At 43.5% G+C, this 21,430-nt stretch overlaps 1 protein-coding gene across 3 annotated transcripts in view; it reads left to right on the top strand.

Annotated features, from left to right (window-relative positions):
• cspp1b (centrosome and spindle pole associated protein 1b) overlaps positions 1-21,430 on the top strand; it is a gene marked incomplete at both ends in the record, with an annotated part of 89,098 nt that overhangs the window by 52,886 nt on the left and 14,782 nt on the right. For 2 of the 3 annotated variants that reach the window (XM_084327539.1, XM_084327538.1), the window contains 5 exons: positions 1,174-1,302; positions 14,380-14,420; positions 14,687-14,747; positions 15,470-15,576; positions 15,873-16,023. In XM_084327539.1, coding sequence (XP_084183665.1) covers positions 1,174-1,302; positions 14,380-14,420; positions 14,687-14,747; positions 15,470-15,576; positions 15,873-16,023 — 489 coding nt within the window. Of the gene's footprint in view, positions 1-1,173; positions 1,303-3,374; positions 3,488-3,575; positions 3,647-14,379; positions 14,421-14,686; positions 14,748-15,469; positions 15,577-15,872; positions 16,024-21,430 lie in introns of those variants that run through there. The other variant, XR_014620426.1, reaches the window with a different exon arrangement.

Genomic DNA, 21,430 nt, shown 5'->3' with positions numbered 1-21,430 from the left:
AGAGGGAGCATCCATCTCCGCGCAATGTGGTGCTGAAAGAACAGAGCAGACACGCTCTGTTGGACTGACAGTGATGTAGTGTGGAAACATCAAATCATATCTGATATGGGGAAATAAATAGGCCTATCTGGGAAAATAATTACATTAAGATACAATTTGTGGTGAATTAAGCCATATAACATATAGTGCGTTTTTTTTTTTTAAGTCAAGAATAATAAAAAGAAAAAAAACACATGACAGTAAGGGTGCTTTCACATATAGTTTTGGTGGACTCGGTGCGGTTCTGGTGGTGAAGTTGCAACATTGTTGCATTCATCATTTGGTTCATCTGCATTCACACAGCAATTTGTCAGGCGCACCAAAACTTTCTGAACAATGTCACGCGGTCGAAAATGTCGCTCGTCTATTGGACAATAGAGAGTGGAAATGTGTGTGGCTGCGAGCCAGTGTGTGTGTGTGTGTGCGCGCGCGCGCGTGTGTGTGTGTGGACTGCGAGCCCTCCAGATCAGCGGAGGTGGAGTTTTTTATTTTGACATGGCATTGATCCATTGTTCTATTGAAGCCCATTACCATCCTCTCGCTAAACAACTTGTACACCACATTGTTTTTATGAGTGCCCACAAGTAGCTGTTTTATTTGGTCTTCTGCCTATATGTGTACAGTGTGCTTGTTTTGCAGTGAATGCCGCGCGCCTCGGTAATAATAATAATAATAAGCCGCGTTTTTTCTTCCTTCTACCCAAGATGCACAGTTAGATAGATAGATAGATAGATAGATAGATGCAGTGTGCTTGTTTTGCAGTGAATGCCGCGCGCAGTGGTAATGATAATAAGCACTTCCTATATTTGGTCCGCGTTTGGTCCGATGAAGCGAACCGAGACCTATGTTTTTGGGCGGACCAGAGTTTGTGTGTTTGGTCCGCGGACCGAGTTCGACGCGCATTCACACAAACCCGGAAAACCGGACTATCGAATTCTGGTCCGATAGTCCGGACCAAACAGCCCCTGTGTGAAAGCGACCTAAATGCCTCCAACACGTCGACTAACAAAAGACTTGTTCATATCCCTAATAGAAAGTTGGGGCATTGGTTGAAAATAACTGGAATGATCCTTTAATTAGTCCTGAGTAGCAGTGAACGTGCGACTAAGGTGTGTGGTTGTGTGTTTCCACCAGACTGCGAGTCCAGGGCCAGCTACGGCGAGGCTCCCCGGGACGGAGAGGAGAGCCGGGACGTCCGGAGGCAGGTGGAACACCGGGAACAGCAGCAACGCTTCAGCAGCCAGAGGAGGAGAGCTGAGGAGGGTCAGACACTGTTCATTAATCCAACAATACATTCATACAGCGGTGTGTCTGCCTGCTGCCAGAGTCAGAGTTTCATCAATACTGTAATCTGATACCAAGAGGCATGTCGAACATGTCCGAAATCAAAGCTAAGACACTTGATTGCCTGCCTTTTTCACGCATAGAAGGGCGTTTGATTCTTTCAAATGGAGAGAAATGGATCGGTTTAGTACTCAGCATGAGTAGTGAGAAGAGCTGCTGGCGCATCCAATAATATTGGGTATAGAGGGAGTGAGGTGTACACTACTGAAGTGCTAGTCAGAACCTGGCTATTGACTACATGCTAGATCCCACCAGCTAGATCTAGTCTGACACGGCTATAGACTGTCAGTGGAATTGCGTTGCTAGGGGAACAGCTTGGACCTGTGTTTATTTCCTTTCAGCCGTTGCTATTGGCAACCACTGCGAGAGGAAGTGAACTCGGGTCTGTTGTTTCTGTCGTCCAGGTGAAACCGTCTATAGAGCTCAGACCGGCACCATCCCTCAGGCAGCATCTCTCAAGATTAAAGGAACACGCCAACATTTGGGGAAATTAGCTTACCTTCTTCTCCAGAGAGAGACAAGAAGATAGATACCAGTTTCCTCTCTGTGCGTTCAGTAGAATGCTATCTGGCTGCACGTTAGCCTAGCTTAGCACAATGAATGGAAGCGGACACTGCCGGTTAGCCTTTGTCTGCTTCCATTCATTGTGCTAAGCTAGGCTAACATGCAGCCAGATAGCTTTCTACTGAACACACAGAGAGGAAACTGGTATCTATCTTCTTGTCTCTCTCTGGAGAAGACGGTAAGCAAATTTCCCCAAATGTTTGCGTGTTCTTTTAACTACAATAATTTCACTGTGCAACCAGATTGTCCCAGTTGTTTGGCTTGTTGAAATGTGGAAATGACCAGTTGTTTCCCTTGTTGCATAGTAACACTGGCTAATCTTAATTTTTGCTAGATGCCAACAGTGTTTACAATTTACCGGCATTTACCAAGCCAGTGGATTGTACCGATGCAAAAGTTATTTCATAGTTCCTAAATCCAGATTACAACACGAGCAAAATCCAACTCCATATCTCATTTTATACGTCAGAGTGTGAAAAAAGTCTAAATGTAGATCATGTTTTATTTAAGCATTACATCACGTGCAGACCCCCCTAGACATGCTCTAATTCTCATAACGCACGACTGCGCTTGGTGTAATGTCTTTTATACAATTGACCTTTCGCAAAGCCACGCCCCTAATGCCTGTTGTCCAATCATATTCGATCACGTGCGCGGCTCCCTGTGGATGTCCGACGCGTTTTTTCTTTGTGTTCATGCGTGCAGCGTTCAAGTTCATTGCAAAAATGGTGAAGCGTTGTGCTTATGGTCTCTGCAAATCCGACAGCAGATATCCCATAAGCTTAGGGGGGGGGGGGTGATATTTTACCCGTTTCCTAAACCGAAAACCCGAGAGGAAAGATGCCGACAGTGGATAAAGAAATGCGGCAGACCCCATGCCCAGCTGAATATGGCGAATATCAACAAACACAAATACGTTTGTTCCAAGGTAAATACGTGCTAACGTAGCTAGCTAGCAAAGATTACATTCACAAATTGGAAAAAGAAATTACTATTAGTATACTATATATATACTATATACTACTAGTATCCACAATGAGGAGAGCTACTAAATGGTAAATAGCTACTAGCTAAGTAACGTTAGCTAGGTAAGGTTGGCCTTGGGTTCACCTGGCTAACTTGGGTACTACTAACGTTAGCTAGGTAAGGTTGGCCTTGGGTTCACCTGGCTAACTTGGGTACTACTAACGTTAGCTAGGTAAGGTTGGCCTTGGGTTCACCTGGCTAACTTGGGTACTAACGTTAGCTAAAGTCACACGACTACAACTGTAAGCTGTGTGCTTCTAGGTCGTTTTGACCATGTATATCACTTGATGCATAATAATGTCTGAACAGCTGAGCTCCTTTATTAGTCTACCTGTGGTCAAAGTACAAACAAGAAAGCCAACAGGCAATCATTCATTTATATTTTGCTGTCATCTTTGTAGCATTTTGTGCATGGAAAGCCTACTGCCGACTTCCCTAATCCTGTTGCACAAGTGGGCACCCCGACCCCCACAAAGGAACAACAAGGTGGATGCAGAAAGTCACCAAGGAAACGGTAGTTAACTTTAGACAAACTACAACATTTAATGCCTCTTGTGATTGTATTGTTTTATCCCAAAATAACACAAATTATGGTTGTACAGACTCATGAAAACGTTGCAAGAGGCATCCACCTCCAGCACCATTGAGGAAACCCCAGAAGAGACTCTGTGTGATTTTCAATGGTGAGTAATGATTTTCAAGTTTCAAGTTGTTATATACATATATACAATACAGAGTGAATGAGAAGTGTGTGTGTGTGCTTTTCATGCCCTGTTTGCTTAAGCAGCAATTTAGCAAGTAATAAATTAAAGGTGTCATAAAGCTACGTGGGGAGAAAACGACTCAATTAACATAATGCCTGCATCGAGTGTGCAATAATACTAATAATAAAATACACAAAAAAACAGGTAATAATAAGAAGACCGGGACTTCCGGTACGAGAGGAAACGGGTAGCACGCGTGTGCTGGAGCTCCTGGTCAAATAAGTAAAAAAACTGATGAATAAAGACCCGAAAAGAAATAAAAAATAGAGATGCAATCGAGGAACAAGGAGGAAACAAGGAATGAGAAGAAGAGAGAAAATGAGGGATCTCTGAGAAGGGAGAATCTGAAGATACAAAATCCCCGTCGCGAGGGACCAGGTGGAAGGAGGAGGTGGGCCGGCCGCGCTCGACAGGGAAGTGCCAGGATGGGCGGTCTGCATGCAGGCCGAGATATTGGCATATATGAAAACAATGATGAAAACAATGACGGACGCAATATTGGCGGATATGCAGACAATTACGGACACGATAAGGACCGATGTCGGGAGGCTGGGGGAGGAATTGAAGACGGAGCAGGAGGATATCGGGGGAGAAATGGATGCGGGATTCGAAGCGGTCAATGAAAAGATGGTGGAACAGGGTGAGAGCGTGGCGACGTTGGAAGGGAGAACGGCAGAGGCGGAGGAATGGGAAATGAAGATACACGAAGTACTGACAATTGCAATTCTACAACAAGAAAAAATGAAGTTAAAGCTGTCGGACATGGAAGGGAGACCGCGGAGAAATAATACCCGGTTATGGAGATTGGAGGACGGAGTGGAAAGGGAGTATATGGCCCTGTATGTGGTGATGGAGATTCAGAGAGCCCACGGGGCGCTTGCGCCGAAGCAGCCCGCTGGCAGGCCCCCCGAGAGCGGTTACTATTAACTTTTTGAGATTTGAGGTGAAGGAAATGATAAGGAGACGTGAAGGAAGAGACGAGGTGAGACACGGGGAGGCGAACGAGAGGAGTACATAAAGAACGGATTAACCACCCCAGCTATAGACAATAATGCCCAATGGAACACATACACGAATGCGCACTATAATCACTGCAGATGGAAATAATTAGGAGGGTAAATATACAACACATAGAATAATTGGAGGAGTAAACATGCTACACACAGAGAATGGAGAACTATAATCACACAGAGGTTTACACACATTGGACTGGGATGAAGGAGAGTCAATGGAACATGGGACTCGAATCACAGGAGGACTGGAAGGCGGGGGTCTCGGAACAGGAGGAAAAGCAGACAGAGAACTTTGACCAGGAGTTCTAGCACAATAAACAACACGAATGTTGGACAATTATAGTGAGAGGAAGGGGGGCCAAGACATAAGGCACCCCTCGCCACTAGGCAGAGCCCTCTCAACAGGAGAGCCAATACTCTGCACCTACCAGCAGGGGAGAGGGGGAGACACATGGATCCCCCGTGCACCTTGGGAGCGATTTATGTAAAGTATATATGTTTTAAATGTGCACATGGACAAATATGAAGGACAAAAATACAAAATGTTGGACATGAAGAGAGGCTTGGAGAGCCTCCTGCGGGGGGTATCTTAGTCTCTGGGGGGGGGGGCTTCTCCAGTAGGAGGGCTGATCCCCCTCCAAACCGCCAACCGGGGAAAGAGTGTGCTTATTGTATTGTTAGTTTCATTTGTGTGTGGTGATGTCGGTGACATGGGAGGTACAGTGGGTTTCCTGGGGTCCTCGGCCATCGTGCCTGGGCGGTCAGGTGTCGGGACCGGGGGGGCACCGGGCTTGGCGTCGCGGGGGGTCGGGGGGCCATTGAGGCGTGGTGCTTAGACCTTCTGCGGACCTGGGCTTGGGGCTCTAGTGGGCCAGGGGCCTGGCGGTCGGGCGGGGGTGGGTGGGGGCTCTGGGGGCTCGGCTCTGTGCATGGTGGACCAGGATATGGGGGTGTTCCATCTCTCGGGGAGGAGGGAGGGGTCTCTCACAGGGGGATCAGAGAGGCGGGACTTTGCCCGGCGGGGCCCTGAGTGTTGGGGGGCCGATGGGCGTGGGGTGGGGCTCTCGGGGGCATGGGGAATAGCGGGCTTGGCTCGGTGGGGGGGAGTCCCCTATCCTTTCCTCTACTGGGCCTGGCCCAATTGATTCAAGGGACCCGTGTCGATGGGGGCCCGGCTACGGGCGCAGCGGCCTAAGATATGGGGGGCGCCAATGGGCTCAACTCAGGGGGGTGGGGGTCAGCGTTTAGGCGGTTTGACCCGGAAGAGTGGGATCCCGTGGGTTGGTTGTGCGTGGGGTGGGGGGCTTGGTGGCATGGGAGGTAGCGGGCTTGGCTCGGTGGGGGGGAGTATTGCCCCTCGCCCCTCTACTGGGTCGGGCCCAATCAGATTCAAGATGCCCGTGTCGCTGAGTGCTGGACCCCGCGTGGGACGGACCTGGGATGCGGGGGAGCCCGGTTTCTAGGGGGGGAGGGTGGGAGGTTCCTCTGGCGGGGGTCTGGGAAGATGAGCGCAGCCGCGCTCAAGGGGCCTACATCATTGTACTGTTGTGTTATTGATGTTATTGTATATGTTGTGTTGTATGTCTATGAGTGTTCAATAAAAATGTAAGTTTAAAAAAAAATTAAATAAGAAGACCGATGTTGATGATAAGGTACAAATAGGTATGAATGTAGTGCAAATCTCTTTAATAATAGATACATATAAAGTGTTGAGTGAGTGATAACATGAGTGTTTGTTTAAAGTGAGTGTGTACATGTGGATGTGTGTGCAGTGAGTGTAGAGATGATGGGTTATTACTAGGGATGTCCCGATCGCATTGTTTTGCTCCCGATCATGTGATTTTGAGTATCTGCCGATACCGATTTTTCCCGATCCGATCTTTTGGCAATGCATTAAGAAAAAAGAAAAGAAAATCAAGTTGACCCTTAAGGTTTTTTTTTTAATTATTTAACAGTATCCAACTATCCATTATATCCAACATGGATATATAGCTTCTTTTTTTCACTTATTGCAGCATTGGATCAAAATTCTAAACTAAATAAAAATAAAGCTCATCAGTGGTGCACCACAAAATAACCATGGAAACTAAAACAAATGATGTGCAGAATAGTGCAATAACAAAGGTAGTGCAGTAACAGAGGTAGCTTGACTAGCTTCACAAGTTCAGTTACATTCAGTCATAAATAATAAAATATAAAATTGGTTTAGTGCAGAATAATTCTAGACTATGAACTAGTCTAGTTAAAAAAATTAAAATAAATCCCGATTCCGATCCTCTGAAAATCATGTGATCGGCCCCGATCACGTGATCGGATCGGGACATCCCTAGTTATTATTACATAGTGTCATTTACATTTTACGCTGGATTGTAAAAATAAAAGTAAAAAGCATCAAGCTTGCTCTTCATCTGCTCCCATTTTGCTACATTAAAGTATATTCTTTGTAGGTGGTAGTCTTCTGCACAGTGAACATAGAAGTCACACCATGACATACCAGTGAGCCCGAGCTGCCCTGTTATCTGGTAGTGATAATCGTGACACTCTTTTAGCTTGTAGCTGCCATCTGCCTGCTTTAAGAGGTAAGCACACTCAGTGAAGCTTTCCTTGGATGGACACTTAATTTCTAAAAGCCCATAGCTTGGACTCTCCTATTTCTAAGACCTTACGGTCAGGTGATGTACCGAGTGTGGTGCCTGCGGATTCACAACAAAACCACATGGATACACTTGGTTTCCTGTTAGCTTTGTGTATTGTGTTGCTGCTATGGGCTCTAGTTCTGTACCCCTTTTCATGGCTTTGGTTTGTACTGATCCTTTGTACTTGAGGCTTACAGCAAGTGTTTCATAGTCTGCTCTCCTGGAGCAGATTCTTTTAAAGGTGCTTGATGTTAAGCGATCAGATCGTGCTGTAAACCACAGGTTGTTTGTGTTTTGTTCTCTGGTGTCACATTCTAGGGCTATAGATTCGGGTAGGGAAATGGCCACTCTGTTGTAACTACGCGTGCCATTTTCATCCAGGACTGTGCATAAAGTTGTCTGTTGGGATGGTAGAGGAAAGCTGGGGAAGTTATCTGGTTGACTGACAGGCGGCGCTTCAGCAGAAGGGGCTCCCTTGTTTAATAGGGGAAGCTGTAAAAAAGAAAAGATGGGATCAAAATGCTATCATTAACATGTAAATATGTGTCTTTTCCAGAGACTGTGGAGCCACCCCTCCTTTCTGAACAAGGTCAACTGGAAGGCGGACCAGAAGAAGAGCAGTCCACAGAAAAAGAGAAGGAATTAGAATTAGAAAATGGTAACCTGAAAGATGCTGGCTTTAAAGGAAACTGAGGTAGAAAGGCTGAAAGCAGACAATGGCAGACTTAGAAAAGGAACTCTCACACCGGAACTTCTCAAACAGTGACATCCGCCAAATGTTAGCATACAGTACTGGGTTCACATATGAACGCTTCAACCACCTGTGCACAATATTTGGCATTCCAAGTGATCCATGTGCCACTCAAATAAATGTCCCCGTAAAATACCAGCGGAATGATTGGCAAGTTGTTGAGATGCCCCTGCGTAGCCAGCTGTTATTTGTTTTAATGAAACTACGCAACAATGAAGACTTGAAAAACCTTGCCTTTTAGATTCAGCATAACCGGGCAAAGTGCAAGTAATCTTTTCAACTCCTGGATTCATTATATGTTCGACGTATTAGGTGCAATACTAATTTGGCCTCACAGAGATGTCATTATGGCAAATATGCCAGACACCTACAAAACGGATTATCCATCAACATTTGCAATATTGGATTGCACTGAACTAAAAATGGAACGGCCTACCTCACTGGTGTTGCAAAGTCAGAGCTATTCCAGTTACAAAAGCATAAACACTCTTAAATCGTTAGTTGCCTGTGACCCTCGTGGTGCTGTGATCTTCTCTTCTGCACTTTTCACAGGCTATGTCTGACAAGGAGATAGTCGGAGAGAGTGGTCTCATCCCACTACTGGAGAAACTGATAGAAATTGGCTATCTGCAAAGAGGTGATGGCCTAATGGCCGATAAGGGATTTTTGATGGACGACGATATCAAGTCTGTCGGACTACAGTTAAACCTGCCACCCTTTGCGAGGTCTAAGAGGCAAATGCCATCTGGAGATGTGCTCACAACTAAGCGCATCGCAAAGCACCGTGTTCATGTTGAAAGGGCCATCGCTAAGATAAAGAAATTCAAAATGGTCTCCGACCGAATTCCCAATACTAGGTTGGGGAATATAAGTCAGATCTGGTATGTGGTGAGCGTGCTCTCAAACTTCCAGCCACACATTCTCAAACAGTGATGGCACCGGACTGTATAAATCCTTGTATAGGGCAATTCCAGCATTATGGATGTTACATTCAGAGAGAAAATTGGAAACGTAACTTAACATTGACAAAGCATCAATTTGAATTGGAAGTATAATTTACACATTTTAGTTACACTTATTGAGATAAAGATGAGCCTGCAGTAAGAAATGTTTTGACCTTTTGAGATAGGTGACAAAATACACAGCGTTATGGATGTTACGGAAATGGACAAATTGTTAAACTAAGTTCATTTTCAATATAAGTCTAGTAATGTATGAATTATTAATGTATGAATTAGTAAATAACATAGTATGTTCTGATGAGTACATAGGGGTGGGATTAAATAAGTGTGCTTCTTCCCATTCCTTTTCAAATATGTAAATGACAAAAGAAAAAAGATTTTGTTTGACTTTGTTTGTTCTTTGTTATTTGAAATTTGTTATATACATATATTATTAGAACGGCTTAAGGCTATATATGTACTTGATGTTTGTTTGTTAAGTTGCATATTTGAAATAAACTTCAATGAAATAAAATATATTATTTTATATGTATGCATCAGAGAATGGCTTCTTGTGTTTAGCCAAGAAGGACTTGGTTGATTTTTCTCGTTGTGACATAGATTTAACAATAATTCTGCTTGCAGCTTGATATGATTATTTCATTCCATTTATTTTTGTGGTTCTTAGCACTGCATTTTGAGGAAAGGCTGCATCAAAATAACTTGTTTCGTAGTGGCGTTTCAAATTGCCACTATTCACAAGAGCTACCGTTTCTTGGTATATTAGGCACATTGGTTTGATGCTGGTTGGAGGGAGGATGAACGCATATTTTATATACAATGTACAGGTGGTTAAACTGGGTACAAAATATACAAATTAATAGTGTAGTGTTAATCAGATGTATGTGTACAGAGCTGTATTATGTAGGGGGGGGTCTTATCTTATTCCATAATTATACATGTTTCTCACCTGGTGGCTTAGGCCACATCCCACAGGATATGTCCTGCCGCAAACTTCGACCTCAGGTGTGTGTTCTGCTGCAAGGTAGCTTATAGGCGCGTCTGTCATCTCTTTCATGAGCTTGTAGGTATTTGTTCCTAGTGTTTGCCTAGACACAGAAATAGCATTATTAGCAAGAGCATGACTGGTAAGTATGGTAATATGCAGTACACCGAATGGAATAACTTACTTGTTGTGGGTATAGTTGGATGTTATAGGCTTCCGCTTACGGTTGACCTTGGCCTTGGCTACCACCACATTGAAAATAGCTTGGCCAGTTATTTTTTTCCCTCTGGCTTTGTGCCATTGTTGAGGTTGGCTTGTGGAGGAGATCTCTTCTGTTTTTGCACGCCAAATGTCCAGTGTGTGCATCAAGCCCACAGTGTGTGAACAGTAACCTGGCATACTGTAAAAAAAATTCTTTTAAAAGATCTGCTTGGTGGCATGTTTATCCAAAGCAACTTACATGTTTTGTAAGTTGGAGCCTGCACAACTCTGCAACGCTTCAATACTGCCGCCTGGTGGATGATCGGCGAGTTGCAACCGGAAGTGGATCTCTTGTGATCCCGGTGCATCTGGCAAATGCGTCCGGCACTCGCATATTGTTGCGCGACTGTAGACACACGTCCGTGTGTAGCGATCGCTGCCATAACGCAATAATCGATATGATTTGGGCGTTTATTATGATTATACAAACCGGAAATGGATTTAGGGGATCGCCGTCAAATAAGTGGGATCTTTCTCCTCCAGTCCATCGGCGTATTTAGACCATCTGTGCCCCGCTGATTAATTTTTATTTATTTTTTTTACAAATGTTTTTTATTTTCCCTTTTTTAACATGATCAAATGATCATTTAACATGATCAAATAATTATTCTAATATTTTTTACTTCGCTTTGAAATATTATAGTGAAATATTTTGCACTGCATTTATCTTGTTGAAATCCTCCAACAGGCTCTTTTTTGTAAGTTGACTGGTTTGCACACCAATAATACAGTGCAATAATAGAATAGTAGAATAGATAGTAAAATTATGCAATAGAATGGCCAGAGTAAAATAGTGCTACAGTACAATCAACAGCGGGGTGTATTAGAAGGCTATGGTGAAGAGGTACGTTTTTAGCTTATTTCTGAAAATATTAAGAGATCTAGCTTCCCTAATGTCCATAGGTAGTGTGTTCCATAACTTTGGTGCATAGTTAGCAAAGGCTGCATCCCTGATTTTCTTTAGACTGTGGCTTGGAACCTTCAATATACCAGTAGTAGATGATCGCAATGTTTATACTTTGTATATAAGGAGGAGGACCTTGAAATCAATTCTAAATGTTACCAGAAGCCAGTGTAGGTTACTTACTTGTAACTTCGGGTTTGATCCAAGGAGTAAGTTGCCCCATATTGCTCTGTAACATTTCTCTTTTTGTTATAGGACCGACTAGTAGGATTTCAGTTTTGCCCTCATTTAATTTTAGGAAGTTGTTCGTCATCCATTTGTTTATTGCTAAGAGACAGGCGGAAATGGAGTTTATAGCTGTGTGATAATTTGGTTCAGCGGAGATGTACAATTGTGTCATCTGCGTAACTATGGAAACATACATTGTGCTTTCTAATGATGTCTCCTCAATGTTCAATGTTCAATGCAATGTTCAATGCAAGTAAAGCACTTTAAACTTTAAGTATGACTAAATGCTTTCTTGACTATATATATAGTAACTGTTCCAAAATGCATAGATTTCTATGTATTTTAGGGGTTTGGGTGGCTAGCTCTTTTTAATATAAATGTCAGATTGTTTTATTTATTTCATAGATTTATATGCATTTCAGGAGTTTGGGGGGCTGGCTCCCCAAAATAATTAAATAACATAACCCTAACCTAACCCTAAAACCGAAATAAAGTTAAAAAAAAATAGTTACAAAATCCACCCATTTTCGCCCACAAACCGGCCAAAACCGGCCAATTTTTTTTTATTGGTGCCCTTCTGTGCCCTACTGAAGTGCTGGGTCTAGATACGCCCCTGCTCCAGTCTCATCGGTGAACGGTAAGAGGACACTGACGTTACTTTCAGCCTGTTTGTTTATTATTATCAATGCAAACCGCGCTGATCAATATATCACCCATACTACATAAAGCATTTACTGACTATCACAGAATTATAAACGACCCCCCCCCCGTTCATCCGCGCATGATAAGTCATAACGTTTAGGATCATGTACAGTTGACATTTTTTATATAGCGTGGATCGGCAACAAACGGCAGTTGATAATCTATATGCGTTTATGCCTATATCTCACGTTCTAGGAATTACTGCAGAAAACGATAAAAACATATTTATATTCTAGACAGTATTTTCGTATGAATCTATGAATGAAAAAGTAAAACGTTCCTACATCCTGAACGATAGATAATCGATGTTGAATGGGCCATAGTAATGTCAATTTAGCAATACAATTTAAAAAGTTATAGCCCTGCAAAGAAGGTGAACATCTCCATACACTTAGAGTGGTGGCAGAGAGTGGTATAAGATGCTCAAATTGCGTGGCAGTGAATGTGTTAAGGCGACTGATACGTTACGGAGACCCTCCATGATGTCAATACCTGTTGAACATATCCGGTGTTGTGCCGAATTCTGGCTCTCAGCTTGTCGGACGTAGCAACAGTAACATAGGGGGGCGTGGCTTTGAGAAAGGTCAATTGGCGCATTCATCCAACCTTATTGCTATACAATAAACACATTAATTGAAGATTTATTGACAACCATCCGCAGAAAAAGTAGTTCCCAAAAAAAAGAGAAGTTGCCTCCGTGTGGAAGCAGCTTGGAGGTGCGCTGTTTCAAGGCCAGAATGAAGTGAGCGTGTGTTATTGGTTTGATTGATTGAAAATTGTATTACAGATAGACAGTGCTTACATCTTTATACAATTGCCGAATTCATCCAACCTTATTGCTATACAATAAACACACATTAATTGAAGCATAATGGAGATTTATTCACAAAACCATCCACAGGAAAAGTAGGTTAAAAAGAATATATATAATTTGCCTCCCTATAGGGAGGCAACTTCTCTTTTTTATTTTCTTTGAACCTACTTTCTATAGAAGCATCTAAGAATGAAGTGAGCGTGTGTTATTGGAATGATTGATTGAAAATGTTATTAATGTCCGCCTTGTTTCGAACTGGTTATGCTTTGGCCCTCTTTCGAAGTCGGTTATGCTTAGAGTTTGGAATCAGGGCTGGTGGTCTATCGCCCTGCTCTAAAGATAAACTCTAAGCATAACCGACTTCGAAAGAGGGCCAAAGCATAACCAGTTCGAAACAAGGCGGACATTAATAAAATTTTCAATCAATCAATCAATCATTCCAATAACACACGCTCACTTCATTCTTAGATGCTTCTATGGAAAGTAGGTAAAAAAAAAAGAGAGAGAAGTTGCCTCCCTATAGGAGGCACATTTCTTTTTACCTACTTTCTATAGAAGCAGCTGGGAGGTGCGCTGTTTTAAGTGAGCGTATGTTATTGGAATGATTGATTGAAAATTGTATTAATGTCCGCCTTGTTTCGAACTGGTTATGCTTAGGCCCTCTTTCGAAGTCTGTTATGCTTAGAGTTTGGAATCAGGGCTGGTGGTCTATCGCCCTGCTCTAAAGATAAACTCTAAGCATAACCGACTTCGAAAGAGGGCCTAAGCATAACCAGTTCGAAACAAGGCGGATATTAATACAATTTTCAATCAATCATTCCAATAACACATGCTCACTTCATTCTTAGATGGCATGCACCTCCGAGTTGCTTCACAGCATGCCCTCTAACAGTGATGTGAGTGTGTGTTATTGGATTGATTGATTGATAGCTTGAAAATTTTATTAACAGTGAAATGAGTGTCCTTTTGACGAATGGCATCTAACAACAGACTTCCCGCGATTAATATTTTGTTCCACAATGAGTCATGACCAACCAATTACATAATCCAACATTGTGTAAGCAACTAACACATTCCACATGACAATCGTTTTTGAATGAGTCGTTATGACGCTATCAACACATCCATTCGTAAAGATTATTGTCCGCCATCTTGGTTTCATTTCTAAAAACTCGAACTGGCGGAGTGATTGTAATTCGGTTGTAGGCGGGTTCTGGGATCATGAGCGTGTGTTATCAGAATCAACAAATTTGCATGCCATTGTATAACAACTGAATGACCGTTGGAACCTTTATTTCTCTACACCTCATTAACGTATCGGTTTACTGTAACCAAGCAACTTTGAATGAAACCTGTACAAATAAAAAAAGAAACCTTGTATTACAGATCATTTCGACCTGTCGCCACCTCTGCACAATTACCACCTGGTGAGTTCAAATGAAATACATGGAAACTTAAAAGAACACGCCAACATTTTGGGAAATTAGCTTACCGTCTTCTCCAGAGAGACGAGAAGATAGCTTTCTACTGAGCGCACAGAGAGGAAACTGGTATCTATCTTGTCTCTCTCTGGAGAAGACGGTAAGCTAATTTCCCAACATGTTGGCGTGTTCCTTTTTAAGTTAGAGCATTCATGCCTCAAGCTTATTCATGATAGAACCCCTGCACCACTGGACTGTGCTTGTGTCTCCAGGGGGTTCCCATGGAGGATCCTACCAGAGGCTTCCTGCTGCAGTCTGAGAGCGCCTTCATTGGTAAGACCCTTCAACATGCCATGCGGTTAACCGTCTGTAGTGTGGTAGTGAAAGGGTTAACCGCCTGTACTGTAGTGTGGTTGCTAAAGGGTTAAGCATTTGTTGTGTGGCAGTGAAAGGGTTAACCTTCTGTATTGTCACTGTGGAAGGGTTAACCCTTTGGTAGTGTGGTAGTGAAAGGGTTAACCCGCATCCGCGGAGCTAATGATGGAGCATCACCGTCGATTGTGTGATAGTAAAGGGCTAACCTTCTGTCGTGTGGCAGTGAAAGGGTTAACCTTCTGCCGTGTGGCAGTGAAAGGGTTAAAGGGGCAGGCCCGGCATCACGATGGTAGATGGATACCAATTTCCAGGTGCAGGCGTATTGCTTTCTACACAATGAGTATCTACTTGTCTGACTCTGGAAAAAGGCTGCAAGCGCATTTCCCATAATGTCTGTGTTCTTTTGAAACGCGACAAACAATTGCCTAGATAAAGTAGATGTTTTGCATCAAAAGTAGCTTCATCAACAGCGACTAGCAGTGGATTCAGAATTTCACCAGTCAGTACCATTTGTTAGCAGCCAAAGTAGTTGATTAGAATGGAGAAGACGGTTGAACACAGTTGGGTAAGCGGCCAAAACGGCTCATACAGTACAATTCCCAGGCTTACCGGCATAGATGGACCAGTGTTTGGCTGGTGGCTAGTGCTTATTTCTGGTCCTGGCTGTGTGTGTTGCTCAGATCCCCTGGGTGATGCGCTCCCAATGCCCCCCAGTCCTGAGCGGAAGCCCCCCCAGCTGTCGGCCCGGGAGAGGAGAAGACTGTCCAAGAGGACAGAGCCACACCATGTAAACACCTACCCTCCATACTTCTCACCATGTAAACACCTACCCTCCATACTTCACACCATGTAAACACCTACCCTCCATACTTCACACCATGTAAACACCTACCCTATTAGAAATTATCTGAAAAAGAAAAGAAAAAAATATGTAATGGTAATATGTAATATGTAGAAACAAGAGCACAGGATTGGAACAGAATTGTCGCAATCTATTTATTTTTTTTATTAAAAAAAAAGTTATAGACTTAGGATATGGCCTTATCCAATTGTTCCTTGTCTGGTCTGTCCTGCTTGGGTTAGGAGCGAGGTGTCTCCAACGAGCCGGCCGGCCAGCCAGAGAGCTTCTCCCTCCACTCAGAGAGCAGCCTGAACGGGGAGCCGGTCACAGGGAGGCGGCGCCACACCAGGACAGGAAGACTGCTGGCACTCAGCCGGCACCACCACCCCCCCGGTAGTACGGCACACTTAGTCTACGTTACACATGGTAGAATCTAGGTCCCCGGTAGTACGGCACACTTAGACTACGTTACACATGGTCGAATCTGGGTATTTATTTAGGACACTGTCTTTCAACAATTGCAATAGTAGAATGAGCTCAAATTCTTAGATCTTCAACTTAGCAAGTAACTCAATATATCAGGAATACTGAGAGTAAGTGACTGTGTCCTTAGTAGCCTAAGAGTGAGTGATTGATTGATTAAACATTTTATTAACAGATTGCAGAATGGGTACAATACAGTACAGCTCAATACACACACTTGTTAAGGGGATGCAGACCAGAGAAAGACTTTCGTCTTGTTTACATCAGGGTCGTACTGTCTGTAAGTACTAAGGAGAGTGGAGCCCTGTTTTCTCATGAGTGATTTGATGCCGTCTGTGATTGATCCCTGTAGAGAAATCAATCTATTGTTGGTTTTGTTCATTTAGTCATGGTATCAGTCGCAGATACAAATTTAGCTCACATTAGCCAACAAATTGCCACATCCCCAAATACAAACTATATAACACAAAAAGAAAATGTCTGACTATATATCCTGTCATTGCTGTGTCTAAGATTGTCCTAACGTCTGTAATACAGAATGTGATTGCTGTGTTCATATATGCCCAACTGAACCGAAATAGGGGGTAAACGCTCCAGGTTTCGGAACAACAGCTCCAAACGAGCTAGGTGTGAAAACAGCCTAAGAAGACATTACATACTATGTAATGTCTTCTTAGGGCGTTTTCACACCTAGCTCGTTTGGAGCTGTTGTTCCGAAACCTGGAGCGTTTACCCCCTATTTCGGTTCAGTTGGGCATATATGAACACAGCAATCACATTCTGTTGCGGAACAAAACAAGCGGGCCGAGACCACCTAGAGAGGGTGGTCTCGGCGCACTTCCAAACGAACCCGACGCGACTCGTACGCTGTAAGAATGCAATCGACTTAACAAACTGACACAATAATAATAATAATGAGTCGTGGGTCAACGTGGAGCAGCGATGAGGTACACTGCCTCGTTGATATTTGGGCAGACGATCACATTCGTCAGATGCTGGAGAACACGCACAGGAACACTGAAGTGTACAGAAAGTTTAGTGACCGAATGAGGGAAAGGGGCTTTGAAAGGTCTGTCGAACAGTGTCGCGCTGCTGCTGCTGCACGTTGTTACAGCGGAGATACAACAAGCAGAGCAGACCCTGAAATGGTGTTTGTGTTGCCGGGTGTCAGTCAGCTGTGTCCCTGCCGCTTAATTATTTAAGGTAACCAACTTGCGTCTAGCCACGCCCCCGCGGCTGCCGCGGCATTATGCAGCCGTAATTCCCCCTGTTTTAACATCAACGGTTAGCTCAACTGGTTCGCCGCCTTGCTGTGGATCCTGCGGTGCGTTGGTGACAAGTTCGAATCCCTTCAATCTTTTTTTTCTTTTCTTTTTTTAACATGCATTCTTTCGCCGGTTAAGTTTAGGCATTGTTTCGGAGTTGGTTAAGGTTAGGCATTGTTTCGGAGTTGGTTAAGGTTAGAAGGGTTAAGTTTAGGCGCTGTTTCGGAGTTGGTTAAGGTTAGAGTTTGTCTTAGAGCATGGCAATATTCTTTCGGAGTTGGTTAAGGTTATGGTTAATGTAACTGAGGGGTTACAAAACCCTGACTGTATTAAAGATTGTGATAGATTAAACCACTGCTAGGTATGTACTTTAATTACTGGCCAGACAGTACATCGAATATAGATGGTGAACACTCATAAGAACACGGCATTGACAAAGAAATAGTATTTGAGGGTATTTTATTATTATGCAACATTAGGTTACAGAATGAGAATTAGGGTCACGCTTGTATGGCGAAGAATATGCATAAAGTCAGTCAGTAGCATGAGTCACTGGGAATAGCAGGATTCCTACGATGGGTCTAGGTTGACGCCACCTGGCGTATAATAGCATTTATAGAAGGCAACGCTGGTACCGCCTGGAGACACTGGGTTCCTCTCAGAGTTGTAAGTTCTAGAGGATAGAGGAATGTTCGGATACTCAGTCTGATTCAATGAAGAATAAAGGGACTCCACGTACAGAAGTCAGTCCTTGTAAATCCAACGATCAGCAGCAAAAGCAATAACTGTAATCCAAATGCTCGATAGCAATGATGACAGCTAGCCAGCCTCTGTCCATGAGGCCAGCCCGAGTGTAATCCTCACGAGGTTGAATCCCAAACGATGGTGGAAATCAACGAGGCTCTTCTCCGGGTAACACGTTCCAAATCAATATAATCCAACCAGTAATGGTTCTGCAATCGCCGCCGCTGGTTCTCCTGTGCCCATGTCCAACGCACGGTTGCTCACTTCACTACCCGCTGACTCGGGATGAACTTGATGAACGAACTGTGGTTGCACGATATACAATAAATGAACGACTATTTACTTCACATTAAACTAGGTCGAACTTGACGTTACTGCATTAAACTCTGACACTTTACTATTCTATTCGCACATGTTCTCAACGCACGGTTGCTCACTTCACTACCCGCTGACTCGGGATGAACTTGATGAACGAACAACGAAGAAGTGCTGCTGTGCGCACCTTGCGCCGTATATATACTTAAGTGATTATCTAGTCCCAAACCTCAGTTCTTGTCTGGGATCAATACGCTGTCTCCGGGCATGTTACGACATGCCTGAGCTTGTCTTTGAACCTGACGTTGGGGGCTTGCGGGCTGGCGCCTAGGGCGCTATCCAATAAGGAGAGCGAATATTACTATGGTTCGAACGCAGGTAAAGGGATATACCGTGTATATATAAATAATATACAATGTATATAAAACAATAAAGGTAGATTCTCAGCTTTAATCTGGCCCTTCACAACAGTTAAGTTTAGGCATTGTTTCGGAGTTGGTTATGGTTAGGGTTAAGGTTAGGCATTGTTTCGGAGTTGGTTAAGGTTAGAAGGGTTAAGTTTAGGCGCTGTTTCGGAGTTGGTTAAGGTTAGAGTTTGTCGCAGAGCATGGCAATAGAATGCAGCCTATTTCCGCCCTGCCGCTCTCTCGCGCTGCCGCGGTCACATGGCCAATCAGAGAAACGCTGAACACAAGTTGGTTGCCTAAAATATTGACGCGTCCCCGCCGCCACGCAGGAGAGGAGAGCCGGGGTCTGTAGTGACGCTGCAATAGCAGCACCGTGCGGGACAACGCCTCCTCTCTCTCTCTCTCTCTCCCTCTCTCCCTCTCTCTCTCTCTCTCACCGAGAGAATGAATGTGGACTGTTCCATCGGGGAGCTTCGGTGGTAATGTGAGTGGCTACAGACCGCTGCACTTAAATATAAACATTAGTCTACCTGGAGACTCAATGAGGTAATTGTAGATGTCGCCATTTTTTCATTATCCGGTTCGGCTGAAAGGCCACTGGCCACCGAAGCTCCCCCCTCTGATGGAACAGTCCACATTCATTTGTGCGTCATCTCACGTCGTCCAGACTCCGTGGGCAATCTGCGCATGTGCATGGGGAATAGGTGCTTTAAAATGGGCTTTTTTGCTGCCGATTTAGTTCTGATCGATTAGGAATGGCTCGCGCCGTGTTCAGGAGATTGAGGCGCATAAAAGACTATTCGATCATGTCTCTAGCACCCCCACAGCCGTATCCGTTTGTTTTGGTCCGCGGAACACAAACGAACTAAGGGACAAGTGCAACATTGTATCATTATAGTCCCTGTGTCTCCCTGAATCGGAACAAAGCAAACAAACTACAGGTGTGAAAACACCCTTACTGTACAGTACATGCAGGGAGCGAAATTAACTTTTTGACTCACCGGCCAGTGGCGGGTAGATGGGAAGAATCTACCCGCCAAGCATATTTCTTACCTGCCAACTTTTTTTTGATACATTTTTTTTTAATTATTATTTTATATAACATTTTTTTTTAATAAAAAATATATATGTGACTGGGCATGGGGGCGCGGGACTTGTTGAGGTAAGGTCCAATTTTTTTTTTTTTACATATTGTGAAAGTACAGATTCATACCTTAAAAATAAGCCATCACTTGAACATTTTGGTGGGATATTTTTCAAGCTACATCCTATGAATCATGGAGATATCAGTAAACGCATTCAGAGATGAATGGTCTTCGAACTTGTGGAGAGGTTCACACCTGTGATTTAATCAACTACAACCCTACCCAGAATGCATTGTATTCCATGGCCCCCCTCTCTCTGGGGACATTAACACCTTGCATCAGGCTCTTTTGTTATGACAATGACTCTGTCTTGTGGCAAGTTGTTGTGGCAGTTGAAGTATTTGCCTTGTAAGTCTAAAAGCTAAATGACTAAATGTAAATGTATTATAAGGAAAGGTTAACCTTCTGTAGTGTGGTAGTGAAAGGGTTAACCGTGTGTAGTGTGGTAGTGAAAGGTTTGTTGGAAGCCTCACATAAGCCATGTAATGTTGGGGGTCAAGGTATTGGCTGAAGGAAAGGCTACATCAATAAGCATTTAGATGTTTAGATTTAAAGGTTAACCTTCTGTAGTGTGGCAGTGAAAGGGTTAACCTTCTGTAGCTGTGAGAGAATTGTTGAATAGATACACAAATGTTCTAGAATGTTTGATTATGACATCATACTGTGACATCACAAATGTTTTCGGGCATTCATAACATTATTTTCTATGATGAATTGAAAATGGGGGATCCTGATGTAAACAAGATGAAAGTCTTTCTCTGGTCTGCATCCCCTTAACAATTGTGTGTATTGAGCTGTACTGTATTGTACCCATTCTGCAATCTGTTAATAAAGTTTTAAATCAATCAATCAAGTTAACCTTCTGTAGTGTGGCAGTGAAAGGGTTAACCTTCTGTAGTGTGGTAGTGAAAGTTTAACCTTCTGTAGTGTGGCAGTGAAAGGGTTAACCTTCTGTAGTGTGGCAGTGAAAGGGTTAACCTTCTGTAGTGTGGTAGTGAAAGGTTAACCTTCTGTGAATGAATGAATGAATGAATGAATGAATGAATGAATGAATGAAAACTTTATTTAACAGATTGCAGAATGGGTACAATACAGTACGGCTCAATACATACAATTGTTAAGGGGATGCAGACCTGAGAAAGACGTTTGTCTTGTTTCCATCAGGGTCCCCCATTTTCAATTCATATAGACATATATGACATACATGACATACAGATAGTCAGTACTGTTAACTCACTAAACCTCACAAACACCAGCAAGGAAAGGCTGCATCAAAATAACTGTTTTGTTTCGTAGCTGCGTTTACTTTCTGCCACTCTTCACAAGCAAAGAGACTGTTTCCATTCCGTGAAAACCCGCCCTACTCTGCTCTGATTCGCAGACTGTGGGTGGGGGGGGGAGAAACGCTGAATGTGATTGGATCAGAGTAGCCAGACAGACA

Source organism: Notolepis coatsorum (genome assembly GCF_963971535.1).
Source record: "Notolepis coatsorum genome assembly, chromosome: 13".
In the NCBI taxonomy this organism is placed as follows: Eukaryota; Metazoa; Chordata; class Actinopteri; order Aulopiformes; family Paralepididae; genus Notolepis; species Notolepis coatsorum.
This window is presented reverse-complemented; position numbering and strand designations above follow the sequence as displayed.